The sequence below is a fragment of the Aotus nancymaae genome, unplaced genomic scaffold (genome assembly GCF_030222135.1).
Source record: "Aotus nancymaae isolate 86718 unplaced genomic scaffold, 86718_ANA_hifiasm-v0.15.2.pri h1tg000015l_1, whole genome shotgun sequence".
Lineage (NCBI taxonomy): Eukaryota > Metazoa > Chordata > Mammalia > Primates > Aotidae > Aotus > Aotus nancymaae.
The window spans coordinates 7,482,973-7,508,107 of NW_026988427.1; the positions used below are offsets into that span (position 1 = coordinate 7,482,973).

A 25,135-nucleotide genomic window follows, 5' to 3' on the forward strand; every position below is an offset into this window, starting at 1 on the left:
TGGCTTCCAGAGAAATGAGAATGATAATAAATAAGTGTAAAAAGAGTTAACAACACACCCTTTAAGCCAAGAAAAAAATACATCAGGAGGGACAGTCACAATTGAGTGAACTGAGAGGAGGCGTGAGGGACTGGACCGTAGGGCTGGGAGGGAGTGAGGGGCGAGAGGCGTGAGGGTCCCCTCCCAGCCCCTGGAGATGGGAGGAGCGGAATAGGCTGTGGGGAGCAGCTGCTGGGAGTCTCTGCCCCGACCGACCGAAGCAGCTGTTCCTCCTCTGCCCAGGCCCCGCCCATGCTCTGTGGTCATGCTATAGCAGGCACCTAGCGGGACAGTGGCGTCTGCTTCAGGGACATGAGCACCGAGCGCAGGCGGGACACATCTTTGCACTGCTTGCTGCTCTTGGGGTTGAAGTCACATAGCTGGGCCACCTTCTCCCACTCTGTGCCTGGGGTCTCCTCCTTGGATTCCTTCACGAAAGCCTCCTCGGATGCCCTGCAGGTGGAGATAGGAGAGGGGGTTTCATAGCTGCCCGCCTTTCCCCAGCCTCTCCCTTGAGCAAAGCTGCTTTTCCCAGCCTACTCTGGGGCACTTTCATCTAGAAGTCTCCTCCCCAGCCCTGTGCCCCTCTGACTTCAGAGGAAAGCAGCCTTGGTGCAAGAGGAAGCCTAGCTTGGTCCTGCCTCAGGACCTTGGCACTTGCTATCACCTCTTCCTGGGACATGCTTCCCCCAGACCTGCTCCTGGCTTGCTGCTTCTTGTCATTCGGTTCTCGGTGCAGGCCTCACCTCCTCAGAAAGGTCTTCCCAGCCTAGGCACTCTGTTCATTACCTCCCCATCAGGAGTTCCCAACCTGGGGTTCCTGACACCCAAAGACCCCTGGAGGACCTAATGCAGCACCTTAGCTATTTTCACCATTTCCAAAAACTTGGCAGAAGTAGGATATTGACTAACCACCTAACAGAAGCACCTAGCTCAGCATTGCCCGAATGTTCTGTGTAAGTATTCTCCAGAAAGACTGGTCAAATGCGTATGGAAAACTCAGCTAAAGAGGATCTTTATAGCAAGACTTTCAAAGCCTTTAATGTGCTGTGTGCATTGGGACCCTCCAGGGTGGGTGTGTGATCGATATGGAATCCACCACATCCCAAGCATATTTGACTACAGAGCCCTTTGTAGTCACGAACAACCATCATCACTATGGAGCCACAGCCTGGGGCATGAATGCTCCACTGGAGTCTGAGTTTGGCTGTAAATCAGGTTAGGATGAAAACTGGCGGCCCCTCATCAGAAGTTCAGGGTGACAGTTACAGAAGCCACTGACTAAGGGACAGTGGGGAGACGAGTAAATACAGTATAGTGGACAAAATCTAAACGTGGGACTCAAGAGAGAGACGATAAGGTATTCTTAGGTGAGGAGAGCTGGGTCTATGTCCTGTTTGGCCAGCGAGGGTCCCTCAAATTTCCTGGAAGCCCCCTCTGCATCTCAAGCAGGACCAGTTCTGCCGATGCCAGACGTGACTGATGGCAGGAGCTCTCCATGGAACAGCTGACCCTGGGAACAGGTGACCTGGCCCCTCTCTAGCGATGCTGGCTCCATGCCTATTTCCTAGCCTGTAAAATAAGGATCATAGCTTTGCCCTACCAACAATTTCACTGGCCTGAGAATTCAATGAGGTAGCAAGCAGGCCTGGAAAAAAGGAAAGTGCTGCGTGGAGCTGGGTGGCAAGCGGGGATGAGGGGAGCTATGCTAGGAGCTGTCCCTTCAGGGTCCAGAGGCTCCTCTCTGTCCCTGCAGCTCAAAGTGTCCATGATCCAACAGCATCAGTGTGACCATAGAGCTTGTCAGAAATGCGGACCCAAAGAAACAAACAAACAAAAAGGAAAAAATATAAAAAAAATAAAAAAGAAATGCGGACCCTTGGGCCTCCCCACAGTCCTGCTGAGTCAGAATTGGGGTTTTCACCAGACTGCCTGGTAATTTGTAGGCACATGAAAGTTTGAGCCTGGGCGCAGTGGCTCACACCTGTAATCCCAGCACTTTGGGAGGCTGAGGTGGGTGGATCACTTCAGGTCAGGAGTTCAAGACCAGTCTGGCCAACATGGTGAAACCCCATCTCCACCAAAAATGGAAAAAATTAGCCGGGTATGGTGGCAGATGCCTGTAATTCCAGCTACTTGGGAGGCTGAGGCAGAAGAGTCACTTGAACCCAGGAGGTGGAGGTTGCAGTGAGCCAAGATCATGCCACTGCACTCCAGCCTGGGTGACAGAGCGAGACTCTGTCTTAAAAAAAAAAAGAAGAAGCAGCAGCAGCAGCAGCCCTGGTCTACACTCCAACTCTCTTCAGGGCTCTCCTGGGTGCTCTCCGGGCCATTTCAAGCATCAAGCCCCCTGTGGTATTCCACAGCACCCATGCCCAGCTGACATCCCCATCCCCTGTGGAAGCCTCCCGTGGCTCCCCACTGCCTCTGGATCACGTCTGAGCTCAGCCTTGGCACAACAGGAGCTTTGTAGCCAGCCCTAAGCCAACCACTTCCCAGCCTCAGCTCCTACCCATCCCACTGTCCCAGCCCCCGTAGAGCTTCTAGAGCTTCTGCAGCTGCAGTCAGCTGGGCCTTTTCTCTCTGGATGCCTTGGCCCCAGCTGCTCCTCCCACCTTCTCTCCCCACCCTCCCTATCCAGCAAACTCCTTCTCACGCTTTAAGGTCAGCTGAAGGCCTTGCTTCTCTGAAGTCTGCCCGGGACCCCCCAGCAGAGAGTGGCTTCCAGAGCTTGCTGTGCCCTTCCACGAGGCTCTTACCACAACACACTCCAGACCATAAGCACCGTGGGGGGTGGGGAGGAGGCCTGTGTGTGTCTTACCAATCTGGCACAGGCGAGTGCCAATGAGCACTAAATGCGGGAGAGCGTAAGGAAGGAGACGAAGGCCCTGGTGTGTTCTGTGCCCTGTGAGAGGAGGCTTAGCCTCGACACATCACAGGCTGCCAGGGCACACCTAGAGTGAAGAACGGCAAATACTTTCTCTTCAGCTCCGGAATTCCCACCGCCACCCTCCAGGATGTCTCTACCAACCAACTGAGGTTGGCATGAGGTAAAACCTGTTTGCCAACCCTGGTCTTGATTACTCACCACACCAAGTAGACCCCAAACCTGAAACATGCGAGGGGGCCTGTGGTGGTCTGCGCAGGGGCTGCTGGCCAAAGTCAGCGCACTGGGGCAGGAGGAAGGGATGGATGACACGAAGGAGCAGGTCTTGTCCTTTATATGCCTCCAGCAGCCCATGTTTAGTGTCTGTTTTGTTCAATTAAAGACCCCTTCGGCCAGGCACAGTGGCTCACGCCTGTAATCCCAACACTTTGAGAGGCCGAGGTAGGTGGATCACCTGAGGCCAGGACTTGGAGACCAGCCTTGTCAACATGGTGAAACCCTGCCTCCACTAAAAATACAAAAATTACCTGGGCGTGGTGGCGCACACCTATAACCCCAGCTACTCGGAGGCTGAGGCAGGAGAATCTCTGAACACAGGAGGCGGAGGTTGCAGTGAGCCGAGATCGCGCCACTGCACTCCAGTCAGGGACGAGAGCGGAACCCTTGTCTTAACAACAACAGAAAAACCCTTCACCCCACACACCCTACAACAGGCATCTCAGAGGGAGGGAGTCAGGGCTGCTTTGCCATTTGTCCCTCCCACGTGGGAATGAGTGGCCAGCGCATTCCCTTCTCTGCCTTTACCCTGCAGGGCTCTGATTTAGCCAAGCAGCCTCCAGTTTGCTGGAGGGAAGAGATGGTTGGTGCCTGCACCTGCCAAGGCATTTGCCTCCTGCTCTGACCACTGCTCGGAGCCCAGCCATACTCATTTATATCCCACAAGCAAGGAACTCAAGAAACTGTGGCCGCCACATCCATTCCCTCTCCAGCTCCCCCGACAGAGAAGCAAAAGAGACACGTACACGTAGCCGATGATATCAGCATCTGGCTGCTGGTAGAATGCTTTGTCAGCGATCCTTGAGGGAAAGGTTGAGGGAAGGGGTTAGGTGGGGAAAGACAGATGGCAAGACAGACAGGCAGGCAGAGGGTTAAAGAGAGAGAGAGACGGCATTAGTACCTCCAGTGGCAGAGGTGTTAGGAAGCATAGTTCTGGAAGGCTCAGCAATGATCCACAGCCCCAAACAAGAGGATGGGGACCTCCGCCCTGGCCCCAGCGCCTTCTCAAACACCTTCAGAGGCTCCCCACTGCCCGTCACTGCCTGACTCATCAGCAGAGGCCCTTACAATGTGAGTCCATAGCCTCCTGCCTTCTCTCCCTCCACCCCCAGCCCCTGTTGCCCAATACATCACATTTTTTCTTTCGTACCCAGGTCTAGAATGCCCTCCCCTACTCCCTTCCCTTTTTTCCTGATGACCTCCTAGTCATCCTCCAAAGCCCAAGTCCCCAGACACAGAGGTCCCTCCCTGACCCATTTCCTTGCTTCCATGGCCTTCGTGCAGAGGGCCCTACTGTATTTGAACTCAGTTGAACACGTGTGTTTTTCTCTCTGCGCCCTTTGAGGACATAAGACTGGGTCTTCCTTATCTCCATCTCCTTAGTGCCTACCCCAGAGCCTGGCATGCAGCAGTTTTCTGGACAGAAGGGTAGCTGTTTCCTAGAGCAGGCCTTTCCCATCCTGGAAGACCTTGGACCCTGAAGCGGGTAGCCTCAAAGGCAGGGAGCACTGGGCAGTATTCAGTCTGAGACCATTTCCACAAAGGTTTTCTCTGCTGGGCATCTGCTGTCTTCACCTGCCCAGCATCCATGCCTCTTCTTCCAGGAAGGGCACCCTGACTGTCCTCTGCTGGATCAGGTTGCCCAGCTTCAGTCCCTGTGGTTTGAGTGGGACTGATCCCTATGCACAACCCAAGGAATGGGACTATCACCCAGGCTATGGCCCCCCGGCTAGTCACTGGGCCTGGCATGATCCAAGCCAGTGAGGGTTGGGCCAAGGACGGAGCTGGAGCTCTGGGGCACAAGATGCTATTTTCACTAGGGCTGCCAAGAGAATAGGGCAGAAGCCTGGAGTTGCTGCTGGCCATCTTTCCCTCCACACCAGGGAGCGGGCCCGAGAGTGAAGCACAGCTGGAGGAAAGGGCAGCGGGCGCGGTGAGTGAGCGTGGAGGGACTTCGGACTTCGCTGGGGCCCCTCGCGCCCCAGTGCCCACCCTGGCCTTTGTAGTTATACAGCCTGTGATTTTTTTATCCTTTAGCCACTAGGGGTGGCATTTCTCCAGCAGTAAAATCCCATGCACAAGTCGCCTCTTCACCCTCAGTGCGGCTTGTGCTGCCTCTGACCCTAACTCTGGCCACAGAGGGCCACACCTCACTGTTGGCTGCTGGGGCCTGGACAGCCTGGCTGGCATTCCAGGGCCCTGGGCCCCTTTAGCTGCCTCTCAGACTCAGCTTCCTCTTGAAAGCAGGTCAGGCCTCCATGGTGGAGCAGCTCCAGGGGGCCCTGAACTCCACGAGCAAATGAGGAAGCAGCTGGGGTTTCCCCTCTCCTTCCCTGCTCCCATCACCAAACCAGCCCCTCCAGACCATCCCCCATACCACAGCCCCCTCACGTCCCATCAGCTGCCCCCCCATATCCCCACAGACCCCTCACATCCCATCAGCTCTCCCCCATATCCCCACGGACCCCTCACATCCCATCAGCTGCCCCCCATATCCCCACGGACCCCTCACATCCCATCAGCTGCCCCCCATATCCCCACGGACCCCTCACATCCCATCAGCTGCCCCCCCATATCCCCACGGACCCCTCACATCCCATCAGCTGCCCCCCATATCCCCACAGACCCCTCACATCCCATCAGCTGCCCCTCATATCCCCACAGACCCCTCACATCCCATCAGCTGCCCCCCCATATCCCCACGGACCCCTCACATCCCATCAGCTGCCCCCCCATATCCCCACGGACCCCTCACATCCCATCAGCTGCCCCCCCATATCCCCACGGACCCCTCACATCCCATCAGCTGCCCCCCATATCCCCACGGACCCCTCACATCCCATCAGCTGCCCCCCATATCCCCACGGACCCCTCACATCCCCATGGCACCCTTACATCCCCTCAGCCCCTCACCTCCCCACGGCCCCCTCACATCTCCACAGCCCCCTCATGTCCCCACAGTTGCCCCCCTCACTTCACCTCCTCATGGCCCCCTCACATCTCCACAGCCTCCTCATGTCCCCACAGCCCTCTCATGTCCCCACGGTCTCCTCACATCCCCACAGCTGGCCCCCTCATGTCCTCAAGGCCCCCTCATGTCCCTCTGGCCCCCTCACGTCCCCACCATTCCTCTCACGTCCCCACGGCCCTCTCACCGGTTGTTGATCTTGTTCTTCTCTACTTGTTCACTCTGGCGCTGGTTCCACTCCTCCAGGTCCTTCTTGGCCTTCTCCCGCCACTCCTGTTCTGTCACCTTAGACGCAGCATCTGGGACCCCACAGGAGAATGAGTGGCTGCTTTCCAGCTGGGATGCGCAGGCCCGGCCGCCCTGGCTGCTCCTCCCCTGGCCCCTGCCAGGTGCCTCAGGGCCACCCTGGCCCAGTCCCACGTTAAGGCATGCAGGGTTCCATGCACTCCAAGGCCTCCTCACACACTTCACCCCACACACAGCCCACCCCACCTCAGCCCTGCCCTCACCCAGCTCTTGCAGCCGTTTCCTCTGCTCTTCTCGCCATTTGCGGATGCTCTCGGGCTCCTGGGTCAGCCTGTCAGCCTGGGCAATGGCTGCGTAGCCGTCGGCAGGACCGTTGGCCTCCTAGAACACAAACACGCAGTGGTCTACCCAGCTGGCACATCCGCCCCGTGTCTCTGCTGCCCCTGCTGGGGACCTGCTCACGTCTGGATAACTCAGCCTCAAACAACCTCATGCCCACTGTCTCCGGTGACTACACCTCCCTTTGCCCTTGCTGTTCCCTCTGCCAGCAACACTCCTCCACCTGTGTGACTGCGGGCAAGTTACTCACCCTCTCTGTGCCTGATCATTGCCCTCAGCCCAGTCATAGGTTTTGATACCCCCCAAGCAGGAGGTTCAAGAAACCGTGTGCTAGCCACTTTCTTTGCCATAAAATGGGCTAAATAACAGTAAGCACGCCAAAGGGAGGACATAAGGAATAAATGAGTTAAAAATTATAAAGAGCTTAGAACACTGCTTGGCATAGTGAGTCCCTTGTTCTACACTCATTAAAATCACTCTCTATTGTGGTTGTGTTAACTCCTAACACTTAGTCCTCACTTTATCTTTTCTTTTTCTTTTAATTTTTTTTTTACATTTTTATATTTTTTCTTTTTCTTTTTTTAATTGCATTTTAGGTTTTGGGGTACATGTGAAGAACATGCAAGATTGTTGCATAGGTACACACATGGCAGTGTGATTTGCTGCCTTCCTCCCCTTCACCTATATCTGGCATTTCTCCCCATGCTCTCTCTCCCCAACTCCCCACCCCCAGCTGTCCCTCCCCTATTTCTGCCCAACAGACCCCAGTGTGAGATGCTCCCCTCCCTGTGTCCATGTGTTCCCATTGTTCAACACCCGCCTATGAGTGAGAACATGCGGTGTTTGATTTTCTGTTCTTGTGTCAGTTTGCTGAGAATGATGGTTTCCAGGTTCATCCATGTCCCTACAAAGGACACGAACGCATCGTTTTTGATGGCTGCATAGTATTCCATGGTGTATATGTGCCACATTTTCCCTGTCCAGTCTATCATCGATGGGCATTTGGGTTGGTTCCAGGTCTTTGCTATTGGAAACTGTGCTGCAATGAACGTTCGTGTGCATGTGTCCTTATAGTAGAATGATTTATAATCCTTTGGATATACACCCAGTAATGGGATTGCTGGGTCAAATGGAATCTCTATTTCTAGGTCCTTTCTTTTTTTCTTTTTTGAGACGGAGTCTCGCTCTGTTGCCCAGGCTGGAGTGCGATGGCGCAATCTCAGCTCGCTGCAACCTCCACCTCCCAGGTTCAAGTGATTCTCCTGCCTCAGCCTCCCAAGTAGCTGAGATTACAGGGCCCGTCACGACACCCAGCTAATTTTTTGTATTTTTAGTAGAGATAGGGTTTCACCATGTTGGCCAGGCTGGTCTCAAACTCCTGACCGAAGGTGATCTGCCTGCCCCCACCCCCGACAAGTGCTGGGATTACAGGCCTGAGCCACCGCGCCCGGCCTAAGAGGACCTGACTTTATAATGTGTTTATCTGTCTGTCTCTGCCATCAGAACATCATCTCTGTCCTGTTCACTGCTACATCCCCAGAGCCCAACACGATGCCTGCACAGCAGATGCTCAGTAGATGTCTGTTGAGTAGAGAAGCAGTCTTGAGATGTGTGGCATATCACAGCTCGGAGCAAACCACAGGGAAGAACCTGGCCTCTGCGGCCTGGCTGTCTCGGTTCAGATGCCACCTCTGATACTACGAGATGTGTGTAAGGCCTGGGAGAAATTGCTTAACCTTGTCTGACTTTAGTTTTCTCATTTGAAAAATGGGGCCAGGCATGGTAGCTCATGCCTGTAATCCCAGCACCTTCAGGAGGCCAAGGCATGGTAGCTCATGCCTGTAATCCCAGCACCTTCAGGAGGCCAAGGCATGGTAGCTCATGCCTGTAATCCCAGCACCTTCAGGAGGCCAAGGCATGGTAGCTCATGCCTGTAATCCCAGCACCTTCAGGAGGCCAAGGCATGGTAGCTCATGCCTGTAATCCCAGCACCTTCAGGAGGCCAAGGCATGGTAGCTCATGCCTATAATCCCAGCACCTTCAGGAGGCCAAGGGCCCCAGCTCTTGCAGCAGTTTCCTCTGCTCTTCTCACCACGTGCGGATGCTCTCGGGCTCCTGGGTCAGCCTGTCAGCCTGGGCAGTGACTGTGTAGCTGTTGGCAGAACCACTGGCCTCCTAGAACACAAACACGCAGCAGTCTACCCAGCCGGCACACCTGCCCTGCTGTCTCTGCTGCCCTTGCTGGAGGACCGCTTCAGGCCAGGAGTTCAAGACCAGCCTGGGCAACACAGCAAGACCCCTTCTCTATTTTCAAAAAAAAAATTTTAATTACGGAAAAAAGGGCCAGGCACAGTGGCTCATGCCTATAATTCCAGCACGTTGGGAAGCCAAAGCAGTCAGATCACTTGAGGCCAGGAGTTCAAGACCAGCCTGGCCAACGTGGCAAAACCCCATCTCTACTAAAACTACAAAAAATTAGCCGGGCGTGGTATCTGCTTAGGAAGCTGGGACTTGGGAGAATCACTTGAGCAGGGGAGGCAGAGGTTGCAATGAGCTGAGATCACACCACTGTACCAGCCTGGGCCACAGAGCAAGACTCTGTCCCCTCCTACCCCCCTAAAAAAAGGAAAGAAAAATGGGGATACGCTGGGCCCAGTGGCTCATGCCTGTAATCCCAGCACTTTGGGAGGCCAAGGCAGGTGGATCACATGAGGTCAGAAGTTCAAGACCAGCATTACCAACATGGTGAAACCCCATCTCTATTAAAAATACAAAATTAGCCATGCATGGTGGCATGTGCCTGTAATCCCAGCTACTTGGGAGGCTGAGGCAGGAGAATAGTTGAACTCTGGAGGTGGAGGCTGTAGTGAGCTGAGATCATGCCATTGCACTACTGCCTGGGCAATGAGAGTGAGACTCTGTCTAAAAAAAAAGAGGGAATAATATTAAGAATACCTTTAAGAGCTGTTGTGATTTAATGCTATAATATTTGTGAGACATTTAGAAGAGTACTTGGCTAGAGTGATGACTCAGTGAATAGTAGCTAAAATTACTACTATTATTATATTATTCATTCCCATTTTATAGGGGAGGAAACTGAGGCCCAGAGACATAGCACAATGTAGTAGCAGAGCCAGGGCTAGAGTCCAGGTCCCTGACTCCCAGGCAGGGGCTCTGATCATGTCTCCCCACCGCTTGTCAGAGCTGGGGACCCATGAGCTCAGCCCACGAGGGTGTGGCACCCTCTGGCCTGGCAAAGCCTTTCCGATCCAGGTCCAGCCACACCCGCTCTGGCACCCGCACCCTCTGCATTCCTGTCTGCAGGCATCCCACTCCAGTCACCCCGCCTTTGTCTCCTGGTGCTGCTGGCCTGCAATTGTCTCCCCTCCCGCCTCCTTCAAGCACTTAGCAAAACTGACTGCCTGTGTTGTTTGACATCTTCTCCCCACAGGAGTGTCTGGCACGTCCTCTGTCATACTGCGCCCACCTAGCCTCAGCGCCTGGCAGGCGCTCCCTAAGCAGTGGCTAAAGGAGCACAGATCCCTGGAGCCAGCAGGCACAAGGTTCAGAGGAGGAGCTCTGGGGGAGGAGCACATAGATGTGACATCAGGGCTACTGTTTCCAGCCACCTGGAGAGTGAGGGAAGGGCAGGGCCAGGACGGGGTGGAGCCTGGCACCTGGGATCATCGGGGCAGCTGGGCGCCACCCTTACTCCTCCTCAGGCACAGCACTGCATTTCAATTCAGAGACTCCCAACATCCCAGTAGGCCCTTCCGGGGCCCTTATCTGGAGAACACAAGCTCACTGCTGCTCCTTTCTGGGAACAACCCTGTTCTGAGGCCAGGCTACCAGGGACTCCCCCAGCACCACTGCCCAGACCTACAGAGCCTCCCATCTGCACTGTGCCTGTGTATATGGGTTTCTCCAGGTGCCCTATTTGATTTTCTTCCCAGCACTTACGTCTATCTGAAATGACTTGTAAGGTCAGAGAAGTTAGAAATGAAAATAAAAACACAACGAAGGCATCCATCTGACCACCACTCAATCCCCACTCCTTGAGCACACATGTACTGGAACGTTTCTCTGAGCCGGCCCACGTGGGCGTTTAACAGGAATCCTGGATGTCACTTGACTTTTCATTCCTGAAACTTTCCCTACCCTCCGTCTGAGAAAAAGACACCAAAATGCCCTTGTGGGGGAGAGGGAGGGGAAGAGAGGGCCGTATCCCGAGAGTTGTCTTTAGGGTGACACCCACGTGGCATGGAGACCTCAGCCTTTAGTCTGTCAGAAAGGGCACTGGGGCTGCCCTCTCCAGTCACCCCTCACTCACTCGCCTTGCAGCGCACAGCATTTTTACAAAGCCTCCTTTGCTTTCTTGGACTTTTGTTACAGATGTTAAAACGAAAGCCTAGGGACACTGAACAATGTACCGAGGGTGCTGAGGCCCCAGGCTTATGCTCAGCCTTGATTTCTCCTTCTTTCCCATCCCATGTACGAGTCATCAGCAGCGCCTGTCATCGCAATCTCTAAAACTCTCCCTCTGGCCCTCGCCGCCCTGGCCTGGGCCGCTGCTGGTCTCTCTGCTTCCTGCAGCCGCATCTCCACAAAACGCCTGAATGACCTGTTCAGAGCCTAAACCCGATTTATCATGTCACACTTTAAAATATTCGAAGGCAGCCGGGTGCGGTGGCTCGCACCTGTAATCCTAGCACTTTCGGAGGCTGAGGCAGGAGAATCACTTGAATCCAGGAGACGGAGGTTGCAGTGAGCGGAGATCGTACCACTGCACTCCAGCCTGGGTGACAGAGCGAGACTCTGTCTCAAAAAATAAATAAATAAAATAAATAAATTAATTAAAATAAAATATCTGAAGGCTCCCTACTATGGCTAGAACAAAATTTAAGTGATCTGGTCTCTCCCTGGGCCTCTGATTTCTGTCCTCTATCCAAGCACTCTTGCTATACTGGCCTTCATGCAAGCTCATCTTATATCCCCTCAGAGGCTCTGTCTGGAACATTCTTCCCCTAGAATCAAGGGTCTACATCTTCCTAGAGCTTCCCCTGCCTCCTGATTGAGGCCTCAGCTTGTTTACATGTTTATTATCTGTGTGTGTCCTCCCTCTTCCCTCCCTCAAAAACGTAAGCAAGCTCCGTGCGGGCAAAGGCTGCCTGTTTCCATTCAGCACCCAGCACCGGGAGGGCCTGGCTGCAGGAGCCTTTCAAGAATATTGAATGAATTCATAGATGTTCAGCCTTGGAGACAGGGACAAGCAAGATTGGGTCAGGAAGATTCCAGAAGCTTGGGACAAGGAATCCCTCACAATTGAGAACCATGGCTGAGGAAATGTCAACCTAGCTATAACACAAGTCAGGTAAAGAGAGTGGGCAAGGGAAGGCACCATTCTTGCCTGGAGGCAGAGTAGAGTGAGGAGAGATGGGGAAGGGCATTTCCAGCCAAGAGCCAGCACGTGTAAGAATCACGTGGGCCTGGAGCCTTTGGGAAATGGATACACAGATGCCCCCAGATGTGGGAGGAGAGGGGTGGAGAGGGGCCCTGGGCAGGAGTCTCTCTTCATCTATATCCTTCAGGGCTCACCATCTCTATAAAGCCTGCCCTAAATTAAGACTCCAGAGGACTTGCAGTTAAACACCTTTCTTTAATCTTCACAACCCTACATGGCAAGTTTTTTGTTTGTTTGTTTCTTTGTTTTTCTGAGACCGAGTCTCGCTCTGTCACCCAGGCTGGAATACAATGACTTGATCTTGGCTCACTGCAACCTCCGCCTCCCAGACTCCAGTCATTCTCCTGCCTCAGCCTCCCAAGTAACTGGGATTACAGGTGCCCGCCACTATGCCCAGTTCATTTTTGTATTTTTAGTAGGGACAGGGTTTCACCATGTTGTCCAGGCTGGTTTCAAACTCCTGAACTCAAATGATCCACCTGCCTCAGCCTCCCAAAGTGCTGGGATTACAGGCGTGAGCCACTGTGCCCAGTCAAGCTTTATTATTTTTATTATACAGGTAGTGAAACTTTATCTCCAAAGAGCCAAGGTCGCCCAGCCAGGAAGTGGCAGAGCCAGGATTCAAACTGAATTGCTAGGTGTGACTCTCCACATGGTAGCTAATAGGGCCCAAAGTCACTTCTGTGACGCATTTGTATGCCTGCTTGTCTCCCTCCCAAGCTAGAGACTCGGTCCCCCGCTCGGGTTGCCGCATGCCTCATGCAGCCTTCCTCTGGGACACACCCCCACACACCACCCTCAGCTCACCGAGGGACTGGGTCAGGAATTTGTGAGAGGCGTCCAGGGCTGCAGAGCATTTTTCTCCACAGCCCTGTGGGGCAGCGGAGCGGGTCCTCTAATTCCCCTTTTACAAAAGAGAAACCAGGCTCAGAGCAGTTAAGTGATTACCCACAGCCAGCCAGCTGGGAAAAAGCAGAAAGCGAAGTCCAGGTCTTCTGACTCCATCTAAACCTCCGCTGCTGCTTGTGTCTGGGGGTGGGAACAGCCTTAAGGAAACTTTCAGCCCCCACGGTGTCCTGCCCCAGACCCAAGGTGCCAAGCCTGGCCAAACTGGGCCCACATCTCTGCCACCTGCCATCAGCTGTAGGGCCCACTGATGCGCTCTGGTGGGGGCTGTGCAGGGCTCACCAGAAACCTTTGGCCTCTCTCCTGGCTCTCCTGGCACATCCTTTCATGCAGTAAGTCCCATGCTCAGGTGAACCCCGGACTGAATGGCTGACCCTCTGTGGCTTTGCGCGTGCCGTTCCCTTGGCCAAGACCACCCACATCCCCCCAGGCAGCCTCGGAACCCCCTGCCAGCGTCCCCTCACAGTTGAGTTCCTTGACTTTAGTGTAGGCTCTGGCACTTCATCCTGGATTCAAGTTTTACCTCTTACTAGCTATGTAACTCGAGCGAGCTGTTAAACCTTCTGTATAAAACAAGAATAATGACAACCAACACCACAGGGAGTCGGGAGGACTCAGTAAGATCAAGCATGCAAAGCTCTTGGACGGTGCCTCCACAGAGGAGGAATTCAATCTGTTAGCTCCTAATGCTTCCCCAGAGCCAAGCCCTCACCCTCCTGGGCTCCCACTGCTTCTTTCCGGGTCCCTGTCTTCTATCAGAAGCAAGTTTGGGACCAGGTGCAGTGGCTCACACCTGTAATTTCAGCACTTTGGGAGGCTGAGGCAGGAGGATCGTTTGAGCACAGGAGTTCAAGACCAGCCTGGACAATGTAGCAAGACTATATCTCTATAAAAAATTTAAACATTAGCCAGGCATGGTAGCCCTCCTTTAGTCCCAGGTACTCGGAAGCTGAGGCAGGAGGATCACTTGAGCCCAAGAGCTCAGGGCTGCAGTGAGTCATGATCACACCACTGCACTCCAGTCTCAACTACAGAGCAAGACCCTGTCTCTCAAAAAAAAGAAAAGAAAGCAAGAAAGAAAGAAAAGAAAAGAAAAAAAGAAAAAGAAGGGCGCTCTCTGGGGACAAACTCCCCGGTGGACTTGCCTCCATATCCATTTATGCCCTAGCACGGTGCGTGCACGTAAAGAATGTGCATTGACCAAATGAATAAATGACCAAATGTGTAACCCAAATGAATAAACGAGTGGCTGGGCTTTACATCCCCCTTCTGCCACTCACTGGACTTGTGACCTTTTAGAAGTCCCTTCCCTGGGCAGCTTGGCATTTTTTTTTTTTGAGATGGAGTTTTGCTCTGTCGCCCAGGCTGGAATGAAGTGGCATGATCTCAGCTCACTGCAACCTCTGCCTCCTGGGTTCAACCGATTCTCCTGCGTCAGCCTCCCGAGTAGCTGGGATTACAGGTGCCTGCCACCACACCTGGCTAATTTTTGTACTTTTTTTTTTTTTCCACCTGCAACTGTCTTGATCAAGTTATATAATTTTTGTACTTTTAGTAGAGACAGGTTTCACCAGGTTGGCCAGGCTGGTCTCAAACTCCTGACCTCAGGTGATCCACCCGCCTTGCCCTCCCAAAGTGCTGGGATTACAAGTGTGAACCACCACACCTGGCCACAGCTTGGCTTTAGAAACTGTTAAGGGAGTGACAACATCCTACTCCAGGTGGGAAATGAGGCTCACATGAGATGCTATGGACACACTCTGCAGCCCACAGAAGGTATGTGTGTGTGAGGGACAGCATGGCTGCTGTGGCCCGCTGCCCCATATCTGCTGGGCCTCGGTGCACCACAGCCAGGAGAGCACAGTGGTGACGCCGGCAGGCAAAGCCCTGAGAAGCAGTTGGCCACTCATTATTTCTGGGCTGCTCAGAACTTATTTGCCTGACCTTGCCCCCACCCCAACCTCTGTTAGTGACAGGGAATGTCATGGGCCACAACTGGGCTCTCCTTTAATCACCTGAGCATCTCAGTGGGGAGATCAGGTCATAGCCAGGAGGGATGGCAACCAGGAGAGCTCACCAGTGGCTACAGCAATGCTCTGACCCCTCTCAAGCTCTGGAGAGAGAAGGGGGCAGGAATGGCCAGGACCACAAGGCAGGAGGCAACAGTCAGGGCCAGGTTTATCTCAGTCTAGCCCCCCAGAATCCCTCTCCCAAGGGACCTCTCTGCTGGGCCCACTCATGAGAGCCTCTGTGGACCCACGCCAGCCAAGCATGTGCTGCCACTCCAGGAATGGCCAAGAGGCTGAGCCACATCCTTCTTTGGGATTGATCGGCTAAATCTAAGCTAAGCTGAGCTGCTGATTCCTTTAAGTAGCTCAAAGGAGGATGATGGGAGTATTAGGGGAAAAGGAGAATCTGTGTAGAGGTGGGGAGGTGGAATCCTGCAGGGACCTGCTGTCCCTGCCCCTGACTGTGCCAAATGGAGCTGGAATAGGTGTGGGCAGGCTTGTCCTTAGGCCGTGTTGGCAATCAGGTTTATAGCTGGACCCCCTAGTGGTACACAAGCTGTAGGAAGGACTAAGAAAGGAAGCACAAAAGGTCTGTCCAGGATCCTTGAAAATATTAAGCGTGCACAGGCCGAGGTTCCTCCTCCCCCTGCAGGTGCAGGCCAGACCTGCTATGCTCAATCCTAAAGAGCTGGGGCTTTTCCCCTGTGACCCAGGTGCTGTGGCCGGCCAGTTCCAGCAACAGAGCAGTAATGCAAAGCATACTGGGTCAGAGGTCAAGAGATATAGGCGAGCTGGGGCTTTGCCACTAAGCTTCTGAGTGATTCAGCTCATCTGTGACCCTGCCCTGCTTGTAAGGATTCTAGGATGGCACTGATGTGATATCATTTACAAATAAACACACCTGCAGTGATTCTTAGTAACAGTAAGGATAAGGGTTCTCACTGAGATTGGAAAGGAGGCCCAGGGCTCCTCAGATTCACCCAGGGCTCACCCAAGGCTGAGGGGTGGGGAGGGAGAAGGCAGGGGGCCAAGTCAGCCAAATAGGGTGCACGCCAGAACTAGCTGATTTCCTGGGTGACTTTGCCTTCACCATTTCACCTCTCTGAGCTTCACAATGCTAATCTTTAAAAGGTAAATTATCCTGCTCAGAGTATTCTAGGTACTTTCTCTTTTTTTTTTTTTAAGAGATGGGGTTTCATCATATTGGCTAGGCTGGTTTTGAACTCCTGACCTCAGGTGATCCACCCACCTCGGCCTCCTGAAGTGCTGGAATTACAGGCGTGAGCCACCATGCCCGGCTGGTACTTACTTTTTTTTTTTCTTTGAGACAGAGTCTCGCTTTGTCACCCAGGCTGGAGTGCAGTGGTGTGATCTCGGCTCACTGCGACCTCTCCCTCCGGGTTCAGGCAGTTCTTCTGCCTCAGCCTCCCAAGTAGCTGAGATTACAGGCGCACGCCACCTCGCCTGGCCAATTTTTGTATTTTTAGTGGAGACAGCATTTCTCCATGTTGGCTAGGCTGGTCTCAAACTCCTGAGCTCAAGCAATCTACCCACTCAGCCTCCCAGTGCTGGGATTACAGGCATGAGCCACTGCACCCCACCATGTTCTAGGTACTTCTGTGGTTCCAAGCACATTTTCAGCTCCAGGTCCACTTTAGGACACAGAACTGTAGGGTCAAGCAAAGTCCTGCTGAATGTGCCCAGAGCCTGGGTAGCCTAAGTCTCAACGATCTACCAAACTGTACAGAAGCAAATCCTCATTCTTTGACTCTCTGGGGCCCAACTAGACATGAAGCTGCTGAAGTCCTAGAGATCGACTTTTCCAGCTTGCTGATAGTTGAGTAATTTTCCAGAAACAGGACTTGGCCGGTTTCCCTGCATAAGGTACCAGCCCATCCCTCTTACGTAAGAAAATAAGTACTGTTTATTCCCCCAGAGGATTTAAGAAGCCAGCCCCTTCAGGGCGGGACTCAGAAGATCCCACAGCCGCAGCCCCTGAGACGAAGGGCCTTTGGACCAGTCTAAGTGGGAATGAATGCTCTCTGAGGAGAGGTTTAGCCCCACCAGGCATCTGGTTGGGGTACCGGGGTGAGGACCATCCCTCTGTGGTCTGAGTTCCCTCAAAGTACTCAAATGGATTTGTGTGTATGCAAGGGGAAGAGAGTTAGGTGGGTGCAGACAGAAGCAGTCTTAACTAGAAATATACTTACTAGGGTTTTACTCCTTTTTTTTAAAAGACTGTCACCCAGGCTAAGTGTAGGAGTGTAATCATAGTTCACTGCAGCCTTGACCTCCCCAGCTCAAGCAATCCTCCCACCTCAGACTACTGAGTAGCTGGGACTACAGGCACACACTATTGCCCCAGCTAATTTTTCACTTTTTGCAGAAACAGGGTCTCACCATGTTGCCCAGTTTGGCCTCAAACTCCTGGACTCAAGCTATCCTCCCACTTCAGCCTCCAAAAGTCTGGGATCACAGGCGTAAGCCACTGTGCCCAGCTGGATTTTCTTCCTTTTTGGTAGTATAAAAACACTTAAAGAGTTTTTAAACAACCAAGGGAAAGTGAATGCCCTTTTGTTATCCCCATCCCACCCCACCCTGGGGGCTAACCATTGCTAACAGCTGATGTACATCCTTTCAGATATATTGTGCAGACATATTTAAAAAAAAGAAAACAGGACCATACTGTGCATAATATTCTATAAGTTGCTTTTTCCACTTAATATATTGTGGGCATCTTTTCATGTCAATACAGGAGGCACTGATTGCTTTTTTTTTTTTTTTTTTGAGATGGAGTTTCACTCTTATCACCCAGGCTGGAGTACAATGGTGCAATCTCAGCTCACTGCAACCTCTACCTCCCGGGTTCAAGCGATTCTCCTGCCTTAGCCTCCCGAGTAGCTAGAATTACAGGCGCCTGCCACCATGCCCGGCTAATTTTTTCTATTTTTAGTAGAGATGGGGTTTCACTATGTTGGCCAAGCTGGTCTTGAACTCCTAACCTCATATGATCCACCTGCTTCGGCCTCCCAAAGTGCTGGGATTACAGGCGTGAGCTACCGTGCCCAGCCTTGATTACCCTTTTTAACAACAGCATGGTTTTCTAATCTATCTATTCAGTCCCCCGATGCTGGATACTGAGGTTGTCTCCAATTTGTCTGCCATTATAAATAATCCTCCAAAGAATCTGGGTGGCCTTGTCCAATTATTTCCTTTGGGAAAATTCTAGAAGCACAATCTCTGGATCAAAGGGCTCGCCCAGTTAAAATGCTCCTGTGTGTGGAGATGGTCTCAGTTCAGCCTCCCAGCAGTGGTGTGTGGTCAGGCAGGGCCTTATGCTGCCTTCGTCCCATGCCACTGTGGGCCACTTTACCTCTCCCTCCCAAAACCAGACATCACCATGGGCAACTTGAGGCTACTCCCCATCAATCTCAATCTCTAGTGATCCTTATTCTTCTTCCCCACCCTCTACATGACAAGAAAACATGTCAAAAACCCTTCTCTATGTTCCCACGCCAATGCAACAGACATAATGAACAGGAGAACTTGGAGCCATAAGCCTACAACGATGAGGCTGTAAGCTACCGAGACCAGGGCTATTGGTCCTCACCACAGTTGAGACAGAGCCCTGCTTACCTGAAACATATCTCCATTGACTGTGGTCCCCATTTCCTCAGAACCAGCTGGAAAGAGAACAAGGAGATAGCATTACTCACTGTTCAGCTTCTAGCAAGCAGGAAACGATCCTACATTAGCCCCTCAAGCCAAACTCTGTGTACACCCATGTATATATTGACCAACATGCAAACAGACATAATGGATATATATATATATATATACACAAACACACACACATACACACACACTTGAACTTAGGCTCAATCCCATTCCTGTTTACAAAGCCTCTCACAGCCATAAGCTCAGGGCGGGGCCATATGGGATAAGGAAGAGAGGGGCCTACGCGTCTCTGCCTGTCCCTGCGGCGCCTTGAGCAACTGCTCCTCCTGAGTAAGCAGGAGTTGCAGTGCCACCAGACAGCACCTGGCATATTTTTTCTCTTTGTGCCCCTCCCAGAAAATTAATTCAATCTTGCCCTCAGCAGTGACTCCTCCCAGTCCCTTTCCCTGACATTTGATTAGTCACAAATTCCTGGGGCTTCTGCTGCAACAGTGACATTCACAGTTGGCCTCCACTCTCTCCTGCAGCTCAGCCCCAGCCAGGCCCTCACCACCCTGCGCCTGCACCACTGCTTTGCCTGCTAGGGGCAAACACCTGGGAAGGTATAACCGTGTCTCTTTCTCTTCTCCTCTGTGTCTTTCCCAGACACCTGCGTGGTACCTGTGACTTTGCACGTGCTCAATAACTCTTTGTTTGAATAAACAAGTAAATAAATGCATGAAAGAAAGACAATGAATGCATGGCTTTCACCCATTCACAGGCCCCCTTGACTCCAGCCTCTCCCATCCCTCTTTCAAACCAACTGCCAGGGCTGACAGTCTGTAAAACATGCACTTACCAGTGCCTCTCCTCTGACTCAAAATGTCATGAAAAAAAACCCCAAAGAAATCCACTTCCCATGGACCACAGTGGCCTATAACACCTGCTCCTGCCTTGGGGACTTTGCAGGTGCTGTTCCTTCTGCCTGGAAGGCTGCTCCCTCCCTCCCTTCAGCTTCTGCTTAGATGCTGCCTAATTAAAGGCCTCCCTGACCATACCCCAGATCCACCCCTTGGACACCCCTTCCTATTCCTCCAGCAGTGTTAAGCACACTCACTCAGCCTGCTATGGTGCATTCCCTGGCACGTAACAGGGACTCAATAAATATTTGCCAGATGAATATATCTAACCCTGGATCATGAGGATCTCTACAATCTGGCCCTGCCCATCCCTGACTCACTTCTCATCAGCCCATCCCACAAACCCTAAATTCTGGTTTCCTCCTTTCCCAAACACACCACCCTCATCCTCATGCTTTCTTCCTGCTTCCCTCTCTAAAGAACACTTTTTTGGGCTGGGTGTGGTGGCTCACACCTGTAATCCAAGCACTTTGGAGGCCAAGGCGGGCAGATCACCTGAGGTCAGGAGTTCAAGACCAGCCTGGCCAACACGGTGAAACCCTGTCTTAAAGAGCGCTTTTTTGGATCCATTTATTCTCCAAGGTCCAGGTCATAAGTCATAAGGGCTCCTCTGGGAAGCCCTCCTCTGCTTCCTCCACTTCCCTAGGCACTTATGGAAGGTCTCACTTCTGGGGTATCCCAGAATATCATACAGTATTCCCCACCCTCTTGTGCAATTACTCGTGACCCCCAGGAGCCGTGTGTACCCCCTTACCCAGCTCTGTGTCCTGTTCAGCTCCTCAGGGCTCCAGCACGGAATGGGTGAGGAGTAACTGTCAGCTAAGTGGAAGTTGAATTGTTCTTTTGAGGCCTGCTGTTATCTGCAAGGCTCTCAGAAACTGCCGTGCCTCCTAGCAGAAAGCCATGGAGGCCACATGAGGTTATTAGGCAGATGGACAACTAGCCCTTCACCAGCCAGAGAGGGCTGTGAGCAGCAGTGACAGTGTGTTTGGCCTGGGGACTGAAGGGAAGGATGCTTAATCCCATGGAAATAATCCCTGGGTGACATAAATCATAACTGACTTTGTTTTCAGAGTCAAACAGTGATTGATTCCAACCAACTCTGTCAGCTGTCACCGCCATTCATTTAGATAAGGCTTCTCCAGCATGGGTGTCCTGGCCCCTAAATTAGTGAGACCAATAGGGTTTCAGTGGCAGCATCTTCTGCAAAGGGGCGTCTTGTGCTGGGGCGTCTCCTCTAGCAGGGCCTCATGCTACCAGGGTCTATTTCCTGTGATGCTGGTCTGTACACTTGGCCTTCTCGAGAAGTTGCACCACGCCACTCCGCTCTGACCAACCCCAGTCTCAGACCCCCCATCTGCAGGCAGCTGCCTGGGGTCTAACCTGACTTCTCTCTGCCCCAGCCTCAGCCTCGAGAGCGTTCCTTTGGAGATGCGGTTCAGCCTCCTTGGGAGTCCACCCACACCCACATAGAGTTCCCAGTACCTGTTCCCACAGGGCTCTCCCACCGCCCACTGCACATCTATCACCCGGAGTCCACACTCGCAGGCCGGCAGAACAGGACTGAGGCAGAGACTCGTCCTGGGGATAAACCCCTGGGTGTTTGCTTCCCTCAGCTGCCTGACCCATTTTGGAACAAGGGCAGAAAGGGTCCAGAACATTCCTGTGAGCTTACTGAGGCCCAGCGGGGGAAATGGGCTTGCCCAGAACTGACAGCAAGTCAGAGCCAGGCCTGGTGCTCAGAACAGTGAGTGTGAAAATGGAAACCTACCCAAGGCTGATGAATGGAAACAAAGTGTCCATCACCCAGATCACCCAGGACCACGGATCCAGCCAGAGAGGAAGGGCTCCCTGTGGCTCCAGCACAGGCCCACACCAGACACCTCTTTCCCCAGGGGCACCTGAGCCCAGTGTCAGCACAGAGACTGCTAATCTGAGTACTCCAACATCTAAGAGGAGGTGCCTCAGAGGTACTGACTGGCAGCTGCTTGCAAGAGCCAGCTTTTGCCCAGCTCCCAGCAGGCCAGGGCGCTTTTTCTCTGCCCCATCTAGGCACCTGGCACACATCCCTGATCAGGGGAGGATTACCTGTTTAGCACTGCGTAGGCTGAGAAGGTCAGATCAATTCTAGCCTATCTGGCCACCCACTGAGCCGCCATCCCTCAGCACCTCCCTGCTCCCCAATCACGACTGAGGAGGGCAGCTGAACCTTTGCAGAGTCAGCAGGTATGTACCTGGGAGACCCTCAGAAGGCTGTGTCCCTGGCAGCTCCCTGGAAGAAGTGAGTGTGTCGTCGTTTCTCTCCCTGCCACCTTGGGTGTGAGGCCAATCTGTGCCCCACCCCTGCCAGAGATGGAACCTCCCATCCAGGCTGTAAGCCCCTGGAGTCCTGCTGTCCTGGGAAGAGGCCGCAGCCGGCTCAACTCCCAGGGGCGTCTGACTGCCCTTGGCCTGAATCCCATCTTCTCTCTCCTGGAGTTCTGAAAATGGCTCCCCTCAGCAACACCTCCCCACCAGGCATCCCTCCTCTACCCTGCACCCCTCCCCCTCCTTGTACCCCTCCCCCAACAGACCCCAGTGAGCCAGACAGGAAAAGGGTGGTCTCACAGAGGGATGGACCAATGAATACTGGTGCATTAACTGAGGCAGGCATTTCTTAGGAATTCCCTGGGACAGGGCAGGATCTGTGCTGAGGTACTGGGAGCTGCCACTTCAGAAGCCCTCCATTGCTGTCTCAGACAGGTGGCAAAAGACCCCCTGCTTCTCACCCCCACATCACTTTTTTTTTTTTTGAGACAGGGTCTCACTTTGTTGCCCAGGCTGGAGTACAGTAGCATGATCATGGCACACTACAACCTACCTACACCTCCTGGGCTCAAGTGATGCTCCTGCCTCAGCCTCCCAAGTAGCTGGAATTATAACTACCATGGCACCACACATGGCTAACTTTTGTATGATTTGTAGAGATGGGGTTTCACCATGTTGCCCAGGCTCCACAGCATTTGAAAGAGCACGGAGCCCAGAGTTGGGAGGCCTGGGATCGAGTCCTAGATCTGTCACACCTGGCTGTGTGACTCTGGGCAAGATACTCAAATTCTCTGGGCCACAAGTTTCTTGCACGTTACAAAAGCCTGGTTACATTTCTAATATCAAGGGGATACAGAGTTGCTTCAAACTTCTCAGTCACAAGAACTGTCTTATTCATTTCTGTATCCCCAGTGGCCTGGCACACAGTAGGTACTCAGCAAATGCTGAATGAATACAAACATGACTATGAAGAGCCTTGTAAACATCATTAACCAAAATATGTCTGTTTGTATATATGTCAGCACTTATTGCAACATAACCTCTCCATAAACCTCTCCAAAGTGACATTAACAGGAAGGCCTGTTTCGGATGCACCCATGAAGGTGATACCTACTTTTTTACTAAATATTTTACAAAATCATTCTTGCTAGCCAGAACCAGAGCAGGAACATCATTGATAAAGATGATCTCACAGGGACCAGGCCCTGAACTCAGGTCTGAAGCCAATCACAGGAAATCGTAATAGCCCTGGACCACCTTTGGAAAACCATTGAGTCAGCAACCACGAAACCCTGCAGGGCCGGACCGCATCTGACTGATGCCTCTTTGCGACCCACACCGCCGTGTCTAACTCAGAGCCAGACACTTGGAAGGCAGTGTGTTCAGGTGGAGAGGTCTTCGAGTCTGACAGAAACAGGTTTAAATTCACGGCCAGGTGTGGTGTCTCACATCTGTAATCCCAACACTTTGGGAGGAAGAGGTGGGAGGTTTGCTTGAGCCTAGGAGTTCATGACCAGCCTGGGCAACACAGCAAGACTTCATCTCAAAAAAGGAAAAGGAAAAGATATATATATAAAAGAAAAAGAAACAGGTTTAAATTCTTGATCTGCCACTACTAGTTATTTCAATAGCATATCCCTTTGAGCCTCAGTTTTACCATCTCTGAAATGGGTTCAATAACGAGTATGAAGTGATTAAATGTATTCAAGGCACTTAGCTCACTGGCTGCTGAATGGCAGGTGGTCCCTGGGGAAGGTTAGTGAGTTCCCGCAGCACCCAGGATCCCCTTTTTTTCCCAGCTGCAGGAGAGAGCTAAGGCTGAGGCGCCAAGAGGACTGTGTTCTGCCCACATCTGCACACTTAGCTGGGAGCCTGGGACAGCCAGGCTATTAGGAGGCTCAGGAAGGACTCTGAAAACTGAGCCGGGGTTGGATCCCAGAGCCAGGCAGCGGGGAAGCTGGCCTGGGGATGAAATGTCATGACCGAATTCCTGTCCCAGGAGTCGCTGGATCCACAGCCCCAGGCGAGGCCTCATCCCAGCTCGGAGGTCCTACGCGGAGATCTCTAAGAAGATTCCTCCCCACGTTCCCCAGCTCCTGCCCCGGTTGGCCTAGAGCAGGCCCTCTTCCCTGTGCCGCTGGGCCCCGGCCGGGGTCCCCCGGGTGCGCGCCCCGAGCCCCGCTCCAGGCCCCGCGCTGACTCACCCCCACTTGCGGGGCCCGGCTGCGCGGGGGCCGCATGGCCGCCGGCAGGTGCTCCAAAGCCCTCGTCGTTCTCTATGCCTGCGATCTCGCTCTCCTGCTGGGCCAGGAAGGCGGCCGCCGGGTCCTCCTCCGCCGCCTCCGGGGCCCCGCTCTCCGACGACGAGAAGAAGCCAAAGTCATCAGCCATTTTCCCCGCGCCTCCGCCGGAGCCTCCGCTGCGCTCGGCTCTGCCCGCGCCTGCCCCGCGCTGCGCCCGGCGGCCGCGACGCTGTCACCCGAGCCGCGGGGAGCCGGCGTCGGCGGGGACGGGCTTGGCGCGGACCGCACTTCCTCTCCGCCACCGGGCCCGGCTCGCTGTCACTGCGGTGCGGACGCCGCGGCGGGAGGAGCGGGGCCGGAATGCGGTGACGTCACCGCGGGGCGGGGCCGCAGAGCCGGGAGGTCTCCAAGCAGCGGCCGCAGGAGGGCGCAGCAGGACTGGGCGCAGCGCGGGGCCGGGGCCGGCGGGGCGCGGCGCTCCCCTCCCTCTGCGGCGGCGCTCGGCTGCTTGTGTCCAGGATACCTGGGCGATGTACAGCTCCCGCCCGGTCTGGAGGGGAAACGCAGGGCACAAAGTGGCCGTACCGTGCACAGGGCCGCGACAGGCGGCTAGCCGTGGCCTCGGGAGCGCAGACCTGGCTGCTGATTCATTCTGCAAAAGTTTCTGGGATGTCAAGCCCCTCATTCTATGAGTCTCCGCCTCTGTAAGAAGAGAAAAATTGAGGCTGGGAAAGCCTGCTCCGCACCTTTTCATGCAAGTCCAGGTCCTTTCCCACTAGGCCGGGTTGCTTTGCGCGTTTTTTTGTGTGTCTCCTTTAAGGAGGCTTCAGCTCATACGACCAGAGTTTGGATGGCCCGGCTGAGTCCCTGCTTAGAA

General features: G+C 53.5%; 1 protein-coding gene across 2 annotated transcripts; it reads right to left on the reverse strand.

Annotated features, from left to right (window-relative positions):
- Positions 1-41: 41 nt before the first annotated feature.
- Positions 42-24,431, reverse strand: CLTB (clathrin light chain B). 2 transcript variants are annotated; one of them, XM_012466357.3, is made up of 6 exons: positions 24,220-24,431; positions 18,768-18,814; positions 6,680-6,797; positions 6,358-6,469; positions 3,949-4,002; positions 42-492 (listed from the first exon to the last, which is right to left on the reverse strand). In XM_012466357.3, the coding sequence occupies exons 1-6, from the start codon at positions 24,404-24,406 to the stop codon at positions 321-323; spliced, it is 690 nt and encodes a 229-aa protein (XP_012321780.1). In that variant the 5' UTR covers positions 24,407-24,431; the 3' UTR covers positions 42-320. The 2 variants fall into 2 exon arrangements, with proteins under 2 accessions (XP_012321780.1, XP_012321781.1); XM_012466358.3 differs by lacking the exon at positions 3,949-4,002.
- Positions 24,432-25,135: the final 704 nt, after the last annotated feature.